The sequence below is a fragment of the Anser brachyrhynchus genome (assembly GCF_964034855.1).
Source record: "Anser brachyrhynchus genome assembly, chromosome: 10".
NCBI lineage: Eukaryota > Metazoa > Chordata > Aves > Anseriformes > Anatidae > Anser > Anser brachyrhynchus.
In genome coordinates this window covers 18,756,031-18,776,387 of record NC_137705.1, presented here as the reverse complement: position 1 = coordinate 18,776,387, position 20,357 = coordinate 18,756,031, and the positions used below count along the sequence as shown (strand labels likewise).

Genomic DNA, 20,357 nt, shown 5'->3' with positions numbered 1-20,357 from the left:
TGATTTACGTAAATCAGTTGCTAATACAAAACTACTGTTGGATAGAAACAAAGAAAAAAATGCTTAATGTTGTCTACAACAGCACTCCTGCTCTGCTCCCTAAATGGATTATATCTTGTGCATCTGAGAAAGATGCAGCAAATTGTTCGTGTGGAGAATTCCTCCATGTCTCTCAGATTCTGAAGTCCAAATGCACTACTGGCACTGATCATATTGCCTTAGCAGGTATTTTAACTCCTGCCTCTTGTTTTTGATCCAAGGCAGAAAGGACTGAGGGAAAATATACTAGAATTCCAGAAAATATTTGATTTTCAAAGCAGAATTCTCCATTCCCCTCAAGAGTGTGGGATGAATGCAACTGCATATAGTAACCATCTGTAACAGGCTGGGAGAAATTATGAGATATGGAAATTCTTCAGTCTTTGGACTTTTTTTAAACACAGGACAAAACTGATGGCATGTACTCCAAGGAACCTTTTATAGTGTTTGGTTTTCGACTCCAGCTGGTTCCCAAGACCTCAATTTTGTCCCAGCTGCAAAACTCATATGACATGATTATTAGCTTGATTGGTAGGCAAAACAAGATGACTCTAAGACAGATTAATGAAGTAAATTATGATGTTGCAGAGGCTAGTTTAACTTATTTTGTGCAAAATGGATTTGCTTGGCATCCGGAGAGGACTCTGAAGTGAAAAGATCTATCCTCTCCTTACATTCCTACCCCTCGATCCCCAAACTGCTCCTGAACTTTGGTCCCGTATGGACCCATGATGCCTTTTGAAACAATAAAATCCAGGCACCCTCGCTTTTCATTAGCAAGAAGGAGCATGTAAAGGAATATCTTGGTCCTTTGCATGCTCACTGCCGTTTGAATTTGTCATCTGTGTCCTTGGGGAGATGGCATGTCACGGTGACTATGCTTTAGTGTGACCTGAGAAGGGAGTTGCTGAGCACAGCCTGTGATCCTCAGGGAAGATGAAGCTTGTCACATACTGGCCCTGGCTTGCAAGCTCGCAATGGGGAGAGGGAGTTGGTGTAACTGTTGCACTGTAAGTCTTGTTTATGATGAGCAAATGGGAAACATGCCTTGTAAACAAAGTCAAGAAGGTCCTGTTAGTGTAATTAAAATCTTAATGGTCCATTTCACGATTCATTATTAGTCTAGATGGTATGGATCTTGATGATTTCTTTTTCAGTCTAGAATTCACTAGTGGTAGATCTTTATATGTCTGCTGACATACTTTTACCTTTCTGCTCTTCATTTCTTCACTTGTTTGCCCATTACATCTGAATTTACTATGTGACACCTTTCCCGTAAGTTAACTTGTATTTTGTTATTCTCTTTGTTTGACCGCCTCCAGGTCTGCATTTCTTGGTGAGCAGTTTACAGCCTTGTGGGTCTCCTGTGCCCCACATCTTACCATCTCATGTCCATATTCCTTCATGCCGTGTCCTGTGTCTCCAGTTCTGAAGGGCCCTGCTGTTGTACCAGTCTTGTGTTGCTCTACATTACACCATTGCATTAGTCCTTAAATATTCTGTTCTGTGTAGAATTGCTGCTTTTTACTGCTGCCTCTGTAAAACTGTGGTTATAGAGCACCAAGATAACAAAAGACAGATTATCCATAGATAAGCATTCACTTAGAGAAAGTGCTGCCACAGCGAAACCAAGTAAACCAAGGATGTGGGCACCTCAGGAGAAGTTCAGACGGAGCATCCCTGCCAGGCCTCACCTCCAAGGGCTCGCAAACCCTGTACAAAACTTAGGGCCTGTTACTAGCAATGGCAATACCTTAGCACAGGGCTGCGCACTTACAGAACAAGTCTAGGTCTTGTAAGTAATGCTGTCTTATTGCTAGTGCCACAGCAGCAGTAAAAAGACACAAATGAAAGCAAAGCACCATTTTCTTAAGTACATTGGAGAGAGACAACTTGCAAGTTGCAATGGTCCCTGATCTGAAGGGTTTATTTTGTAAGTATTGAATCAGATGAAGAGCAGATGAAGAAGCCTTTGGCACAGAAAGACAAAATTTCTTGCTCAAACATCCAGGCCAAAAGTTTTCTTGAGGTCTCCGGGCAGTTTCCTTGTTGGACTCGGCATGTTCCCGCTCTGCTCATTGATGGTGAGACCACACACAGAGTGTTCAGCCTGGTGGCACGACCCTGGCTGAACTGAGTCCTAAAAGGCCACAGCTGGCAAGGATCCATCTGGTCAAGGATCTTCTGCTATTCAAAAAAGTGGAAAAGAGCACCAGTGTGTACTGCCAGGAGAAGGGCAGGAGACTGTAGCTTTTCTGTGGGGGAAGACTAAGATGTTTCTTACGATTTTAAGTCTAGGTATCTTTAGGAGTAGCTTATTAGAAAAACTATGCACTTTGATGCATTTTTTTCAAGAGTAAATAACCCTAAAGCATGTGTACCATTGCAATGTGTATGTATGAGGAATGTGTGCATGCAAACTGCATCTGTAAAAAAAAACTCTTCAAGACCTGGCTTACATGGAAATTGTGAAGATACATTGGCAGTTTTGCCAGTGCAAACTGTGGTCGCCTTCACCAGCAGGAAGAGGGCTGAGGATTTTTTTTTCAGGTAGCTAGCTGGGCAGTTAGTTGCAGTGGCATTTGGAGAGTGTTGCGTGCATGTGCAGTGAGCTTAACAGTGCTAACTTTGAGAGTATTTTTTATCTCTGCTGGACTGTGGATGTGTGTTGGGGACAAAAATGGTCTGGTAGCCATCAGATGTGATGGGGAGATGGGATTTGCCTCTTCATTTAGAAATGAGGAGCATTATGAAATTGTTAATTAAAAAGTGCATTCTTAATTTCTAGCACTATCTAATAGAACACTGTGTCCCTGTGGGGATGCAAAATATCTTAGTGGCGTTCAAGGAAATGAGGCTAAAGGAAAAATGCAGTAATGGAGCAGAGAGAGAGAGTGTTTAGAAGTTTGCGGCAACTTTTCTCTTGACAAAGCTGAAACCTGAAAATTACCACCTGTATCAAACAGAGCTTCTGAGGGTAGAACAAGGAAAAGCAGTTCAAATGGGGCTTCAACCAAAAATTAGACCATTCAAGGTCGGAATTTTTCCTCTGCTAAATGAAAAAGAAGTGAGAAGCAGCAGCAGTCCATTTTGTGGGCAGGTGAAGACAGTTAAATTCAAACACAGTGGAGCATCATCTCTAAAAAAAAGCTACTTGGAAAACAAGAAACCCATGGAGTAGGAGGAACATCTGTTAAAGGATCCTCCTGTCTAGTGGTAACACTTAGGAAATGATACTGATTCGTATAAACAATAGAGACCTAGAGACCATACGAAAACAATACTGTTTTGTGTTTCTTCACGTCAAATTGTTTCTAATTAAAGAAGATTGGTCTGATTCTTTTCCTTGATCCACCTTTCCTCTGAATTTTGGAAGAGGCAGCTTTGTCTCCTTTGGGTCTCAGCTGGCAGCAGAGGCATTGTTGACTGACTTGCCTGAAGTCCCTTCCTCCTTTGGGTGTGTGACAGGACAGTGTGCAGTGCCATGCAGATAGCTGTGGCAGCTCAGGCTTCCTTGCTGCAGCCTTAGTGCACTGCTCTGTTGCCTTCCTTAATTTTTCTGAAATGGGGAGCTCTGCTGCTGATCCTTTTACTGCCCTTTTGTGCTTGCACCAGTCATAGTGTGTATCTGTTGTCTTGCTGTTGTCAATGATAACACACTAGTGAATACACGTGCCAGGCCACGTAGCTGACTATCTTATCCATGACACCCAAAACCAAGCCACCTCATTGTGTTTGTAAGCATTTACAGAAGGCACTGAGGCAAAAAAGAGGGAAGATAGGAAGGAAACAAGCAAGCAAATTTTAATTTAATTGTTTTAGCTGTAAATCAAGCCCATCGTGTCAACGTGTTCATTATTTTTAACTAGTACAAATTTGAATGGAAACTGGTGAATCTTTCAGAATTCATGTAGATTTTGATAGCTCTGTGATTAAATATCAATGATAATGATTAATTTGATCAAAAGCATAATCATTCAATTAGAGCAAAGAAAATCCAACCAGCCATGCTGTCTGTGCAATAATTCAACAGCAGAGAGAATATTATTACTTTCCTCTTTTGTCTCACGAATTTCTTTGTTTATGATCTGTGAGGCACACAAATATTGGTCTTGTATTATGTTTTTTGTTGTTGTTGGGTTTTTTTTCAGCTAAACGTAGGTATCTTCTATATTTCTTCTAGGTGTGAATATATTCTTTGGTTGTGAATTGGAGAGATTCCTTGCTTTTGTGCTTTGTCAATTGGTGCTGCATGTGGCCTGCGCATGCCCAGAAAGCACAGCAGGAAGATATTTCAGAGTGGCAATGACTAGCTAAGCTTGATGGTGGCAAAGGTGTTGGTGGGAGAATTGGAGAATGAGACAAAAGCATGGGAAGCGGAGAGAGGCAACAGGTTGGCTGGGAGAGTCTCATAGCCCGTGTCTGATATTTCTGCAGAGCCAACACAATGGCTGTGAGCTGTTCAGGTGCTATTAACATCTTGTGAGAACAGCTCTGCACACCTGAAATACCAGAGCCACTGTTTGGCAGCATAAGTTAGTCTTTGTTTCTTGTGGCTTCGCTCAGCTTCCTATGGAAGTTTATATCAGCTAATGTTGTTCCCCCACGCTTGTTGATTAAAAACATGGCCAAGCACTCCTACTAAAAAAAATAAAAAATGTGGTAATAGCTGTAACAGCAAGCCTGGCACAGACAGAGAAAAGCACGGGAGAATCTCTAACTCCCAAACCATGTATTTTGCTACAGAGAGCAATGGCAGCTCTCCAGAAAAGACGCTGCTGGTAAGAAATAAGACAGTAAGAAATGTGCCAGTGCATTAAAGGGAAAACATCTCTGATAGCATGTAGACACGCATTTAGTGCTCGTGACAGAGCCGAGCTTTAGCTTTATGGTGTTCATTTCGGGGCTGTCTCACAGCCCTGAAGTAGCTTTATCTTAAAACAGCCTCATATTGAGTGGGTAGCTGCTTGTGCATGGTGGTGTTTCTTGTGGCTACAGCCCCTGGGGTTCCCACCATGAGCACTGCCAACTACCAGTGCCCGGCTCTGTGCTGGCAACGCTGGGAGGCACCCGGGAGCTTACTGCCCTGCACAAGAAAAAATCCTCAAGTGCCTTCTAACTTGCAGTTATGTTGGTTTTGGTGTAAATCAGTGGATTCTTGTCTTGTCAGCGTGGGGGCTATGGACAGAAGCAGTTGAAACAACTCGTCTGCCCTGGGTGCGGGCAGAGCAGAGCTCAGGGCTGTGCTGGCTGCTGACTGGGGCTCCAGCTGCTATTGAAGTGCAAATCCAGTATGTCCAGGCTGAATTTCTTATTTTCCTTATATATAGATATTATTATTTTTTTCATAGAACATTATTTTGTATCAACTTTGCTTATAAAAAATACCAAACTGAATATGTTATTTCTAACATACTCTATTGAGTAGAATTCTGCTTTAAAAAAAATATCTTAGTCTCTAAAAAGGGAGCCTGAACGGATGTCTTTCAACTCAGAAAGGCTTTCTTTAGCCTGTTAGCTTTTTAAATAACCACATAGTTTTTCTTTGAACATAATCTCTCTCATGTCCCAAGGCAATTGTGCTTAACATTCAGCAGCAAATTAAATTTATCATGTTAAAATCATAGCCTAATCAGGTGTAGCTGGCGTGTGACAAATAGAAGATAGTGTAAAACATGCTAAAAGTAATAGCAATGTTTTAAGCATGTGTTAATATTAGTGAATATAGTTTCTTGTTTGATATGAGAACAGCATGCTTCTAGTTTATTTATTACAGTCTTTTTGACAATTTCTGGTATGGATTCTTTCTATGCTTCTGTTTCTCAGTATCCCCATAAAGAAACCTTTATCTATCTTAAAATTTAGATATCGTCTAGCCTTACCAAATCTCTTCATGGTGTATTTTTCAGAGAGTGAATGGATGGAGCAGTTACACTAGGCGTTGGTGTGGAGAGAAGTATTTTAGCTGTTGTCAAATCAGTAAGTCCATCTATAAATCATCTTTGCTGGAGGAGACTAACATTATTCAAACAGACATGCTGCACTTGCTATCTTCTTTAGAAGAATTCCTATTGTTTTCCCAAAACCTTTTTTTTCCTCTCTTCCCCCCCCCCCCCCCCCCCACACACACACACATTGTGTGTATAATAATCAAGCTGTTAATAATCACTGGTAATTTGAGCAGATATTGCTGAAATTTCCACTGTGCTGTGAAAGGGCCATAGACAGAGCCATGGAGCGGCGGATTCTCATCTTTCTGCAGTACAGCATCGGGCCCAGGTCCACTGAGTTACAGTGGCATTGCAGGGAAGTCCTCCAACCTCAAGCCTGGTGTTAGGTGCTGTAGGTTACCTCAGGGTAGCTGGTGTTACCCAGTATAGGTGACGAACTGACCTCTGATACAATCACACGTGTTGCAGTTTTTTTCTCCTTTATAATTCATGTGAACGTCAGCCAGGCCTGTCAGGGCAGCGCCTGGTGGCCGGGCCTGCATGAGGGCAGCTTAACAACGGGGTCAGCTGGCCTGAGATGCGAGCCACGGGCTGTGGGCCACCCAGCTCTCCAGCACGTGCCTTTGGTAGGGATTTTAACGGAACTGATTTTCCCTCCACTTTGGTCTTCCCTTACTCACGTCAGTCACTAAAAAAGTATACACGGCTTGTTTGAAGGCTTAGCCAGTGTTGGCATTTGTACTCACACTGACAAAACGCTGGTCTGTGCAGAGCATCGGAGGAACATTGTTCTGACAGCCCATGGAGGTTTGCGTTCCCAAACGCTCCCGGTTAACGCAGCATGGGCTGCGCTCTGCCCCCCACACCCCCGGTGCCCCGTGCTGCTGCCGGGCCTGCGGCGCTCCCCGCGGCCTGTGCGCCCCCAGTGCCTCGCTGCCCCCCCTCCTCTTCGCCAGCAGGAGCCCTCATGCAGCAGTGCGTGGTGCTGTGGGGGGGGAATTGTAGAATCATAGAATGGCCTGGGTTGAAAAGGACCTTAAAGATCATCTAGTTTCAAGTCCCCTGCTGTGGGCAGGGTTGCCAACCACTAGAGCAGGCTGCCCAGAGCCGCATCTAGCCTAGCCTTGAAGGCCTCCAGCGATGGGGCATCCACAACCTCTCTGGGCAACCTGTTCCAGTACCTCAGCACCCTCTGAGTGAAAAACTTCCTCCTAATTTCTAACCTAAATCTCCCCTGTCTCAGTTTAAAACCATTCCCTCTTGTCCTGTCACTATCAACACATATAAACAGGTGTTCCTCCTCCTGTTCATACACTCCCTTCAAGTACTGGAAGGCCACAATGAGGTCTCCCCAGAGCCTTCTCTTCTCCAAGCTATACAAGTCCAGTTCCCTCCACCTTTCTGCACAGGAGACGTGTTCCAGCCCTCTGATCATCTTAGTGGCCCTCCTCTGGACCCGTTCCAAGAGCTCCACATCCTTCTTGTGCTGGGGGTCCCAGGCCTGCACGCAGTATTCCAGGTGGGGTCTCACAAGAGCAGAGGGGGACAATCACCTCCCTCTTCCTGCTGGCCACCCCTTTTTTAATGCAGCCCAGGACGTAGTTGGCTGCAAGCGCATACTTCTGGCTCGTGTCCAGCTTCTTGTCCAGCAGGACCCCCAAGTCCTTCTCTGCAGGGCTGCTCTCAAGTTCTTCTCCCAGTCTGTATAAATACCTGGGATCACCCCAGCCCAAGTGCAGCACCTTGCACTTGGTCTTGTTGAACCTCATTAAGGTCTCATGGGCCCACTTCTCCAGCCTATCCAGGTCCCTCTGGATGGCATCCCTTCCCTCTCTTGTATTGACTGCACCGCTCAGCTTGGTGTCATAAGAAGTGACTTTTGCAGGAATTACGCTAGCAACCGGTGCTAAAAGGGGGAAAATAAAAAAATCCCTCTAGGGCAGGCCACGCGCACGTGTACTCTTGGCACAAAAGGGGGTCTTCGCAAAGGGACAACACTTTGAGAGCGGCACAGTGGTATGATAGGGCTCTTGATTTGCATTGTTATGTTAATGTCAGCTGCTAATGAGGCTATTCCTATAGCAATCATTTATCTCGGGAAAAAAAATGAAATTAAATATTTCCTGAAAAGCCAGCAGTAAATAAAAATGAACCTCATCCACTAGTCCTAGTTTCATCATCCTGGGGAATTTAGTTTCATAAGATAAAGAAAATCAAAGCAGAATGTGGAAATACAAAATAAGCATGCCAGAAATCCCTGGAGAAGACAATGTGAGTTACAAAGGAAAATTATGAGCAGAAAATAAACCATCTCATAAAATATTGAATGTTAAGTAATACATAGTATGTAAAGAACTAAGAAAAACACTTTGAGCATATTTGTGGATGTTTTCTGGTTATAAAGAAAGTGAAAGACTTAAAAGCAGCACCCACAATGCCTCATGCTGACTGGTGAATAATTTTGAATGATTGTTGTTAATTATAATTAATTTTCCAACAGCAAAAGCAGGTAGATTAATACCTTAGTATTCTCTAGACTTGCTTTGTAATACTACCTGCTTTTTTTTTTCTTTTTGTTATACTGTTTTACTTATACTAGTTAATTGCAGACACTTAAATTTATGCCTTTGTCTTTCACCAAAAAAACCATACCATATCCATAAAATAGTGATTCTGGGCCCAACTCCCTGTCACAGTGCACTCTAGCTTTCTTTGCCTTACCTTGTTCAGGCCAAAAAACAAACAAACAAAAAAACTACTACAATAGATTGATATAGATACTACAGATTTGTAATGACTCTTTGTTAACTCATTTATTAGCTAACTGATAGCTTTCTCCCTTTATTTTCTCCTTTTAAAAGGAATGTTTTCTGTCATTTCTGTTATTGCTTGAGACTGGGTTGAGTTGGGCCTGATCAACCACTGGAGTCAGTTGCTGGAAGAACAATGCAGAAAGTGGAAAAGGAGCAGCGATATATTTCATCTGACTAGTGTGGGAGGGCTGAGGTAGAGTGGTTTTTAGCCAAAACCCAAGTCCAAGGGAGAAATTTTGAAGCAGCTCCTGGCAGGCAAGTACTCTCCCAATACAGTCTGCTAACAGCAGGAGCACCCCAGCTGGGAAAGGTCACCCCTATCGCCCCCAGACCAGGAGCGAACCTGTGGAAAGATCAGCAGTAAAGGTCATATGTTGCTGATGTATGACAACTGGTAAAGAGCAGGTTAAAAATGCTGAGCTCTGTCACTTCTAGGGCACAGTGAGCTGTCTACAGTGTGAGCTGGTGTGGCTCTCCTGGGTTTTGATTAATTATTTTGGTCATTCATTCAGTGAAATATTTGCAGTGTAGTGCAGTGAACTGAAATGACCTAGAAATAATTCCCTAACAGAACCTGACACTCTGGCTTATATCCAGAGAGAGCTTTACTGTTTTAGTCTTAGCAAGTTATTGTTCACTGTATCTTTTATTGGTTTACACTTATCGTTTTAGTCATTGCTTCATACTCATGCTTCAATCCCTACAGTACCAGGTAGCTTTATATACACGAGCAAATACTTAGTGACTCCTGCTTTGGATGTGTTGTGTGTTTGGATGTGTTTGTGTGTGTTGGGACAGACATTGCACTTGCAGAGCTCTGGAGGAGACAGGCACAGTCCCGGCAGCAGGAATTGCAGCTGCTCTTCAGCAGTCAGCGCTGGCAGCGGCAGGGCCTCAGGCATGAATGTGCGGTGCTGCGTCCCCCTGATGCCAAACACCCAGGTACTGCTCTGAGGGGATTGCTGCTTGGGGCTGCTGACTGGTTAAAAAAGAAACAGACCCCTTCATGTAGCCAAAGTGACCCCCGCCTGGGAGCCCACTCTTCTGCCCCTCCTGGCCTCTTTGGCCCCGGGACATGTGGTGTCTGTCTGGTTTGCCCTCCAAGATCCTCAGACATTCACCAGGAACAAATAGTCGTGGACATGGCAAAATGTTTGTGGCATAGTAATTTGCTTTTAAGTTGTCAGTTCTGGCCATTTTCTACTCAGTGGTCCTTTATAACATTTATAAACACCTCTTAGCTACTTATCTCTGAAGTCAAGTAAGGCAGATATCCCAATATGACTAAAGCACCATTGCTGGCAAAACACATTAATTGTTGTCCTTGTGACAATGCCTCATCCACCCTGTCCTCCTCTTAGGCAGTCCTGGACACATTTAGCACCATCGTGTACTTATGACTCACAAATAACTCACCAGATTACTTCAGCCTGTTTGACGTTTAAGATAATAACTGAATATTTGCCTTATTTGCCATAATCTTAATGTGAGACCATTTACACACACAGGAAAAAAACAAACAAAAAAACCCCACAAATGATAGATTGAAAAATAATGCAAGTTCTCCCCCACTAATTCATAAACTTTAAAATAGGGGGCAATTTTTGAATGAATACACCTGCAAAGTGTTTGCGCGCATGCGTGGGGTTGGTACTGGGCATTGCTGCTTCCCTCTGCTGTAACCTGGCTGATGGATGGTGGTGTTTTAAGGAGAGCTCGTGGGCTGTGTAGCTGCTAGAGCTCATGACCTAAGTGTTTGATCAGAAAACAGAATGAAAATGCAGCAATAGAGACATGTGCCGCCCCCCCCCCCCCCCCCAAAATGAATTGGATTTCCTTCTGTGAAAAATAGGAAAAAAAAAATCTCAATGTCCATAAAATGTCAGCAGAAAAGACTGGCAGAATTATTGCCTGGCCTCAACTTGTTTGCATGTAGAGGAAGCTGTAAGACACGGCAATAGTTTCATCAGCATCAGAAGAAGAGTAATCTCTGTAGAGTGACTCAAGTTATTTTTCACTTTACCCTCTCTAATTTCTCTTTGTTTTCTGATCCTTCTGGTCTCTCTCTCTCATTCGTTTTTGTTTTTAATTCACAACAAGAGAAGAAGTAAGGCTGACATAGACTAGGAAAAAAAAAAGGAAAAGTTGCACGTGGGTAGAAATGTGACATTCTTATCTGCTTTATTTCAAACAGCTTTCTACTCAGTTGGTGCCACTTGTCATGAAAATAATCTTGACTGCTGCTCTTTTCATCCTTGTCATCACTTTTTATTGATTCCTGTACTGAAGGGCTGCTTTGTCTTCCAGGAGGAGATGTGAATTACACCTGCCCCATCACAGCCACTGCGCAGTCACTGTGGCTGCTGGGAGAAGACCCGAAGGAGCAGCGAAGCTATGGGTGGTGATCAGAAGGTGCTGCAGAAATTACTGCTGCCTATCTCTTCCATGGCAGCAGAGGGCTAAGTGGCCATGCATCGTGTACGTACGTGCTTTTTTTTTTTTTTTTTTTTTTCCTTCCCATGATTTATGGCCCTGAGTAGTATGAGAAGTTGGGAAAAAAGAGATGAAAAAAGTAGAAAGAACTTTTAGACTCTTACAAGCCTGGAGCCTTCCTTCTTATTCTGATGAGTGACCAGTGAGACTGGTTGAACAGTGGTAGATTGGGTGACTTACAAGCTCCTAGGCAGCAGCTACAGCTGCAGTAAACACTTAGCTCTGAGCTGAGCAGCCCAGGTTCCTGGGCAAAAAGCCTTTCACGCTGAGCTCCTCACCAAGTCGTCTGTTTGTAGGTTGGCATCCAACAGGCTTCTTTACTGTGCCCCTTCCCTGGAGCGGCTGGGGCCGAGCTGTGGCTGTCCGGCAGTCTGAGTGCCACCCGCTTCCGCTGTGCCTGGCTGGGTTCAGTGGCAGCTGCCAAAGGCGGGTGAAGGTGCTTTGGCAGGCAGGAGCTGCTGCTGCGTGCTTACGGCCAGCCTAAGGTGAGACTATGCACACCTGGACACAGCCGTGCCTCTGGGCTGTAGCTCCTATCCCAGCTCCTCCTCCCTGGAGAACCAGCCAACGGTGGGAGCTGCGTAATTGTAATAGTTAATTGTAATAATGCTATTGTGTCCAGGGCAGAACAGAGCAGAAATAAGCAGGCTTAAAACAAACAAAAAAAACCCCAAGAGCGACATAGTGTTATTTTAGAATAAAAGCACATGTAGCTGAACTAATACTCCTGACGAACAAGGACATGGCTTTCTCTCAGGGCATCCTGCAGTCCTGTAGGGAAGAAGTGACCTTATTTGCATTTTTCTTGTTGAATTGCTGTCAGGATTTTTGCAGCATGGCAAGAGAAAATTCCTCCAGGAGAACATGGAAATATCACAGCACTAACGCAATATCTTTCAATCAGGTTCCTTTTCCTCAGCCATTCTTTGCCCCTTGCATTGCCATCTGGACAGCCACCCAGCACTGAACAGTGCGTCTCCTTCTCTCCAATGCAACTCCTTTTTCTTACATAGTCTGAAAGCCATCGATACAATACATAAATAAACCTTAAATCTTAATGCCCATGAAATAAGCCTTAAGGGTGATTTAAATTTTTTCTCTGTATTTCAAAACCATTGAAGTTGCTCCTTCACCCTTTTCCAGAAATAATAAGCTGTCGTCTTCCCTCTTCCCTACATGCTTCTTGCTTCTGCCCTTCCTCCCCAGCCTTTTTTTTTTTTTTTTTTTGAAAGCAGAGCAAGGAGCTTCCCTGCCCTTCTACTTGCACATTTGAGTGCTCCTTTTTCAGGGCAGCATTTCGAATTTGAAGTTTATGATTTTGGATGCTTTTATCAGGAACATTTTCAGCTCTAATCATGTTCTCTAAATTGCTCTGACTCTTTCCCAGCATGATGTCCAATTTTCTAGTTAGATAATTAAATTCAGAGCATAGGAGCATTTCAGCTCTTTAGCAAAGGTATTGCATTAGACCCAGATGTAAGACAAACTGCTGTGGAACTTGCGTGACATAGTCTCCGATGATGTCAACTGATAGAGAGAAAAAATGACTTTTGTAACAGTATCTCTGTCTGTTTAGCATAATGCCACTGTTTCTCCAGCCCATTGGCTTCATCTTCGTGTCAGCAGAGGCTTAGAAATCAGTGACTTCAGGTGCTGCAGTTCACACCCCTGTGTACCAGCAGAAAGGTCCAGCAGACATGGGCATAGCTGTAAATACTTGAAGGTCCCTCTCTCCATAGGGACAGCAGTAGAATGAGCAGAAGCAGGTCCCCAGCAAGCCCTCCAGCCCTGCCTGCCACCAGTACGGGGTCAGAGTGCTGCAGAGGGCTCCACTCACTGATCACATCACTCCAAAACGTTTGGCATTTAACCACTTTTATGCTTCTCTGTCTAATAGTGCCTCCAGTGTGGAGGTGTGTCTACGCCAGCTGCCCTGCTTCCTCTCCTGCCTGCCTGTTGGAGTAATATATGTGGTATAGATGCTAGGTCTTAACTCATCAGGTAGTTAAACACTAGCTGGAATTCCTGCCAACCACAGGGAATTTAACACAATTAAACCTATACTCAGGTTTTTCAGACTACAAGACAAAACTGATTAAGTTCCAGAAATTAACTTCTTTTTTTAATCTGAATTTTTTATAGCTGCTGCTTGAGTTGGTAAAATGAGCTATTTTTTTTTTTAAATTGTAAAGAACTTATTGAGCATCCCTCCAGTTAGAAGCAACAGTGAGTACAAGAGAGGCAGAGGTACAACTCTGAAATCAACATCATGTAGCTTGCTCTTCTGCAGCAGACCATGCATCAGAAACAGTCACCTTATAAGCTTACTATATAATTTGTGCACATACCTACTAAATTATAGTAATAGCATTATAGATTAATTGTACACATCACAAATATGATACAGCTCTTTGATATTTAAAAATGATACCCAAAACATTTAGAACTTGCTTCACAGAAAGTAATTTAACACGTTGGTTTTGTCCAATGAAAGACTGCACAATTCTGAATTTAATGTATAATATAACCTTTATTCTTTTTCCTCTAAACTCTTGGAAACTTACATAACAATCGTGCTTTAATTATGACACCATTTATAGACATTTAAAATGCATCTTAATTTATAAATATTTTACATTTGGTCCATAGAACAGGTTGCAATTTACTAAATAATACTGTACTCTTTTAAACAGGCTCTGTATATATTTTTGAATATGTATATATTACATATATATTTTTATATAGAGATAGATTTGCTTGGTGTTCAGATAATTCCTTATTGCAAAAAGCATATATGATCATACAATAATCTTTTCTTTCAGGGCAAGTACTACAAAAAAGATACAGCTATTCACAGTTTACACACAGTAGTTCTACAACACTATTTTGTGCTATATGATAAGTTTGTACAGCTTTTTGCTAAAGAGCAGGTCTGTCAAACATCTGTCATAATTGTTTACAATCAAACATTAAATACTGCATTTTTCTTAGAACAACATGGGACTTGATTACATTAAACGATAAAGTTGGAATTTTTATCCTTAGTCTAATGAAATTCACAATTATAATGTGCATGTATCATGTATAATGTGTGTGTAGATGTACATTTTTCCTCTAAATCCCAAAGACTTACAGGACTTCTGAATTTCATCTATAGACATTTAGGATGCAGCTTAGATCTCATAGTATTTTACAATTGATCTATGTATGAAACAGTTTAGAATCTACCAAACATACTCTGAGATTTTATGATGTAGTTTGAAATACATGTGTATTATATATATTATTTCTACAATAATGTGCTTGACATTCTGAGAATAATACCTTATTGCAAGAACATGTTTGTCACCTTCAGACAAAAACAACGAAAAACCCAACATTCACAGTTAACATGTTTTTCACGTAGAAGTTCTACATAAATTGTGCTATCTAACATTGTACGTTGCACAAAAATTTGCTGAAAAGCATGTTTCATTGCACAGTTCTGTCACAGTCATTTACAATCAAACATCAAATACTGCATTTTCCGTAATCCTTTGTGTCTGTCATATAGCTGCCAAACAAGAAATGCCATACGGGACTAACTGCATTTTCCACACAGGGCAAAACTTCCATTAGCTGAACGGGGTTTCTAGCTATGTGGCAAATGCAGATGGAGCCCAGAGTAGAAATTTTTATATTATTGAAATAGCTTTCCCTCCTTCCTTCATCACCACAAATAATATGTAAATAAAAATAAAACTGTTTTCAAAGTGCTAATGATCCATATTTTATAATTTGCTTATTTCAAACTGTTCAAGTCCTTTAATAGATTAAAAAGGACAGTTGTGAAATTAAACCCTAAATTAGAATTACAAGGATGAGCTTCAATCTTTAAGCCATTGTTTTGGCCTCTATTTTGGTGGCAATGCAATAATAGTGTAATAATAACAGCATAATAAAAGCTCAAGTACTCTGAGCTTGAATTGCAAATACTTTGCCTTTTTTTTTTTTTTCTTTTTCCTGGGAATATTCAAAGAGCTTTTAAGAACTGGATATTACTTCTCATTTTGCTAAAAAAGTTAGAAGTCACATTTTTGGCCTCTAACATCTGCAATTCGTATAGTATTGATTCACAGAGATAGGTTCTTTTTATAAGACACAGTATATATTTTCAAAAGAAATTCACAATCTTATGTGAAAGTTATCCTGAAAGGCTAAGCATAGGTAGTGTTTACAGCCATTCTATGCTGTATTACTACAAATAGCCGTAAAACTTGATTTGTAGTAGGAATGTTTATAAAGGCTGCATCTACTGTGACTAAGTTAATTGAAAGAAGTCTCTTCCCCCTCAAATGGCCTTGACCAGAACAAATTTTAAGGGCAGACTTTTTCATTGGAAATCACTTGGTTACAAAATACTTCGTTCTTTTGTACAAAACAATTCCAAACTTAATTTTACTCCTGCAAAGTCAGAAATAACAGTCTTGGGATTCAGCGGTAAGAAATATTGATAAACTACTAAAAATCAGTAGCACAAAACCTCAAATAGTCGTGCTAAAAGGTAGATTAAAAAGGTCTTGCACATCAATTTACAAATTCCAAGATATGCAACTATTACTGTGAAAGGATAAAAACATTAACAGTCTGTGGATTGCCAGAGAACACAAAATACTGTCAACATCTGAGCTCGCGCAATGGTTGGATCATACCCATGGCGATTCCCTTATAGTGGAGATGACCTTTTTTCTTTTTTTCTTTTTTTTTTCTTCTTCTTTTTTTTTTTTTTTGCCACTAGAGGTAGGTAATTATATTCTCAGACATAAATTTGTAGTCATATTCAACCTTTTTTTTTTATTATTATTTTCTCTCTTTTTTTTTTTTTCCTCTCCTGGAGTAGTATGGTTACGTTTGCAATATAGGCATTTAGATATAGGCTTCTTTGTTTGCAGAGTTGCTCTGTTGTGCTTGGTCCGGCCCATTTTCAGGATGACTGATGTCTTCACTTGGCTGAATCATAACTTGGATGCGCTGTTTAAAGAACAAAAGATGTGAAGCAGTCAAAAAATTGTTCCTAAGCTTTATTTTTATTTTAAGGCCATCCTAAACACTTCTCTGTAGGTATCACAGCTAAAATGAACAATTAAATCTCCCAATGGCCTAGAAAAGAAGTAAGTCTCATATACTAAAGACATTATCAAAAAACACTACTGATATTGAGCAAAGTCACAGAACAGCCCACTCCACTCAAATAAGAAAATTTACTGATGATAGGAATGGCTGTTGATAAACAGCACAGCGCGTCCTGAGACTTGAACACACAAGCTAAGGCTCTCACTTAAAGCCCTTTGCTACATGGCGTTACTGGAATGGGAGCAGAAATTTACAGAAACAAATTGTCTCAGTCTCGTTCCTATGCAGAAAGCAGAGGCACAAGTATTGCATTATTTTGATTTTTTGCTAGTTTATGACTGTCAAGCAGGCGTAAATGGATACAGTGTTTAATGCAATGCCTAGTGGAAAAAAATTTGGAGAGACTACATAATGGAGTAGGAGACTAGAGACTCTGTTGCAAGCCCACAAGTCAAATGCAGAGGCTAAAAGTTTGCAGTGGGCAGCAGGGACCCAGTTGGGTCTCAGAAGTAGTGGTGACCCACCCTGGGGGTCAGAAAGGATGAGAGAGAATTGGCTGCAGCTTTGGGGAGCTACTACCTCCAGGAACGCAACAGGTAAGGTAAACTTGTATTTAAGATCTTTTTATTTGTGTTTGGTCTCTCTTAGTCCTTTGGGGTTCTCCATTCATGAAGCTTATCTGCCTAGCTCACATTTGTACCCAGAAAGAGAGTCCAGTTTTGAATGTTAAAGCTTTTGAGTGCTGTAAGCGTCTCCTCTAATCTAATGATCATTTGCCAATACTTCCAAAAATGGGACAGGAAGACTGAGAGGAGGAACTTTTGCTGTGGGGTCTTCCATAACCCTGGTCAAGGCAACAATTTTCCCTTTGCACATAAATGTTTCTATAAGACCAAGATAAAGATGCTCAAGAAGTAGGAGCCAAGAACAAGAATGTATCAATAACAAGGAAGGTTTTGCAGGCTTCTTTGAAGCATTGCTGAGTCTTTTCAAATTTGCTGAAGACAAATATTTGGATACAGGTCTGAGCAATTCACAAGGCATTACTTGTCAATTCTGCTTAAGATCATCTGTCTCTTTCAAGGATGACTCTGTCAGCTGATTTTAGAATATTCCAGAAGTTCTCACAAAATCATTTTGACACACAGTCATGAAGGAGAGAGCTGAAGACGTGTCTCATGCACAGAATAAGATCATTGCCTAAGGAGGGAAAACTGAGGGTGCACACAGATTTTAAAAAATTAAGGAGGGCAATTGTACATAACTGTCCAGTGTTCTGGTCAATAACTTTATTAGCATTTCACACTCCTTTAGCAGCATTTCCCTGAGAATCTTAAAATGAATTTAAAATGGATTCAAGCCATAAGATGCCTCTCTCGCCTGGAAGAGAGATGCCTCTCTCATATCTCCTTTTTAAGGGATGGAAAAAGGAATCAGGGAGAGACTAAGAGCAAAATTCACTGAGAGAAAGGCTTCTTCTAATGTTCTTCTCTGAGTAGCTATTCATAGAAATCCCTTAACTGAAAACCAAAGGAAAGTGCAGTATAATCATAAGATGCACACCCAAGATTTGATGTTCACTTTTTCTCAGCTGCAATATAAGGCAGCTGCTGCAACTTTGAAGAGGTGAAATGTAGAATGGCAGCTCAAATATTTGGTCACATTGCAGGAAGATGCTAAATAGGATCACTATGCATAGACTCATAGAAACCAAGAGCTACCTTAGTTCACTCCCAAGAGTTTAGCTCCAGTTCCTTGGAGCGTCACCTGCCTTGATATATGACAGTATGTCTTATGTTAATATGAACAATTTTTGTAAACTGCTACCTTGTTTTCTAGGTGTAAGGAGCTGGGATGCAAAGTGTCTGGAACTGTCAAAACCTGGAAAAAAGACTACATTAACTGTGGGGATTGTGTTGAACTATAGACACAGTCTTCTTGTTTCTCTGGTACGTGTTTTTGTGTTTTTCATCTTGATGCAAAATAACTGGCTAAGGTGGTGAGGCCACAGAACGGATATAACTAGAAATAACTGCCCAGCAATCTTTTGTCAGTGTGCCCAGGTTGTACAAGATTCAATGATGTAGACAGGAAAAGAGACACTTACCTGTTTTAAGGAGCCTTTCAGGGTAAGAAACATATATGCCATATAGCCTGGTATCAGCACCATAGAAGACAAAGCCATGAACCAGCCAACCCCTTGGCCCCATTTGGGGAAAACATAGCTTCCCATTGTGAGAGGAGTCATTTGGACAGCGCTGAAGATAAATACTCCCTGCAAAATACAGTAGGGGGAAAAAAGGGTTCGGATGAGATTTCCAGAGTGTTCTATGTTCAAACATTTTTCTGGATTGACTTGAACCTCAAGCCTCCTTCCACATCCAAATACAGAGAAAAGGGTTCCTTTGCTCCCGGGTGATAAACCACCAGGCACTAGCTTGGAGACTGGGGCCTGCAGGTCAGTCTTCCAGATGGAGGTTGCAGAAAACAGGCAAACGTCAGCGCACTGCACTGACTGATTCCCTGCTTGCTTATTCTCTCGTGTGGGAATCTGTAAATACCTGAATTGTAATTCTGCAGTTGTGAAGTTGCTTGTTGGTTTACACCAAGTTTCTGTTTCAGTACAGCTCTACCAAACTGGTTAGCAACAGACTCCAGTATAAAAACATTTTTTTTAAAGCCTGGCTCTCCAGTATCTGACCTCTCTAGTATTGCCACTTAAGAGTGTTTGGCCCAAAGGCTTTGATATTGTTTGGGCCCTCCAAGCAAATGGAAATGAGGTCAGACAGAAGGGAACTTATGGTCCAGTAAGTGGCAACAGATTTGGTCTGAAAGAACTTGGCTTATGAAATTCAAAAACCACTGAGTTTTTCCAAAACAAGAGATGGGGAGGTAGTTTACCTGGCAGCTTCTTACCAAAATTAATGTCTCAAGTAAACACTATATTTTCACATATATACATCTGTATCTCAGATTATTCAGATATGCAGGTGTTGGGAATACACTGGTATTGGTAGAGTCCTCAGAAAACCTGCACAAAATTAGAGGGAAGGGGGCTATTGGGAAAGACGGGGGTTCTGGGTACTACTTCCCCAATAATACCTGCATACACGTGTGTATTGTACCACTGAACTGCAGCACTTGTCGGATGCTTTTTTTGTGGTTTGCAAACAGATGACCTGCAAACATGGTATTTTGTAACTTTAGGTTCCCAAGGCAGACTTCTGTCTTTCTCGTCCTGTTGTAATTTGGGAAAATGTGCTAAATTGAATCAGTAAAGAAAGAAGCTTATTCTGATCCCAGCTTCAGGCCCTGTGCAGAGTATTTTCCCAGACAGGAGAAAGTAGAGTGGCAGATTTTATTAGCACATCATCACCACCTGTGACCTTTCATTGGACAACAAATTCTGTTCAAGACTTTAAAAGAAAGGAGAAATTTGATAGGTTTCATGTAAAGTATTGCTCTTCTCCCTAATATCCCACTGAAATAAACAAAAAGTATTTTTCATGCTTTCCTGAACATTTGTTTTCAGAAAAATGAAAGCCTTCATTTGAATAGAGATGAATCAGGGAACCTCCCTTTAGTACCTCTCTTTAGTGTTTGTTTTTCTATGGCCTTTGTCTACCTATATGGGAATATCAGAGAAATATCAGTGAGTGAAAGGTATTGTGTGATGTACAATTGTGCCTACCTGAAAACATTTTTTATATTGCATTTGGGTTTACTACAGTCTGTGTATTAAACTTATATTTCTTTGCTTATAATTTCCAAAATATACTGATGGGCTTAAATGGATAAAGCTTAGAATCAGTAGAAGATGGTACTATGGTTTCCAGGCAGGGCACAAAATCCTTGCAAGGTTTGCCAGAAAAAAAACAGTAGCAATGTCATATAAACTTTATAGTATATTCCGCAGAATCCCATGAAAGATCTTCAGTTTATAATCCCA

The 20,357-nt window shown here is 41.3% G+C and overlaps 2 protein-coding genes across 6 annotated transcripts in view; one reads left to right on the top strand and one right to left on the bottom strand.

Annotated features, from left to right (window-relative positions):
* The window catches only part of LOC308200488 (uncharacterized protein), a gene marked incomplete at its 5' end in the record, with an annotated part of 148,921 nt that extends 134,821 nt beyond the window's left edge, over positions 1-14,100 (top strand). The window contains 2 exons of the mRNA XM_080606352.1: positions 5,949-6,018; positions 10,998-14,100. The remainder of the gene's footprint in view (positions 1-5,948; positions 6,019-10,997) is intronic.
* Positions 13,807-20,357, bottom strand: part of SLC6A1 (solute carrier family 6 member 1) — a 60,712-nt gene continuing 54,161 nt past the window's right edge. For all 5 annotated transcript variants that reach the window (XM_080606748.1, XM_080606752.1, XM_080606750.1 and 2 more), the window contains 2 exons: positions 18,516-18,683; positions 13,807-16,306 (listed from right to left, as the gene is read on the bottom strand). In XM_080606748.1, the coding sequence (XP_080462874.1) occupies positions 16,202-16,306; positions 18,516-18,683 (273 nt within the window). In that variant the 3' untranslated portion in view covers positions 13,807-16,201. The remainder of the gene's footprint in view (positions 16,307-18,515; positions 18,684-20,357) is intronic.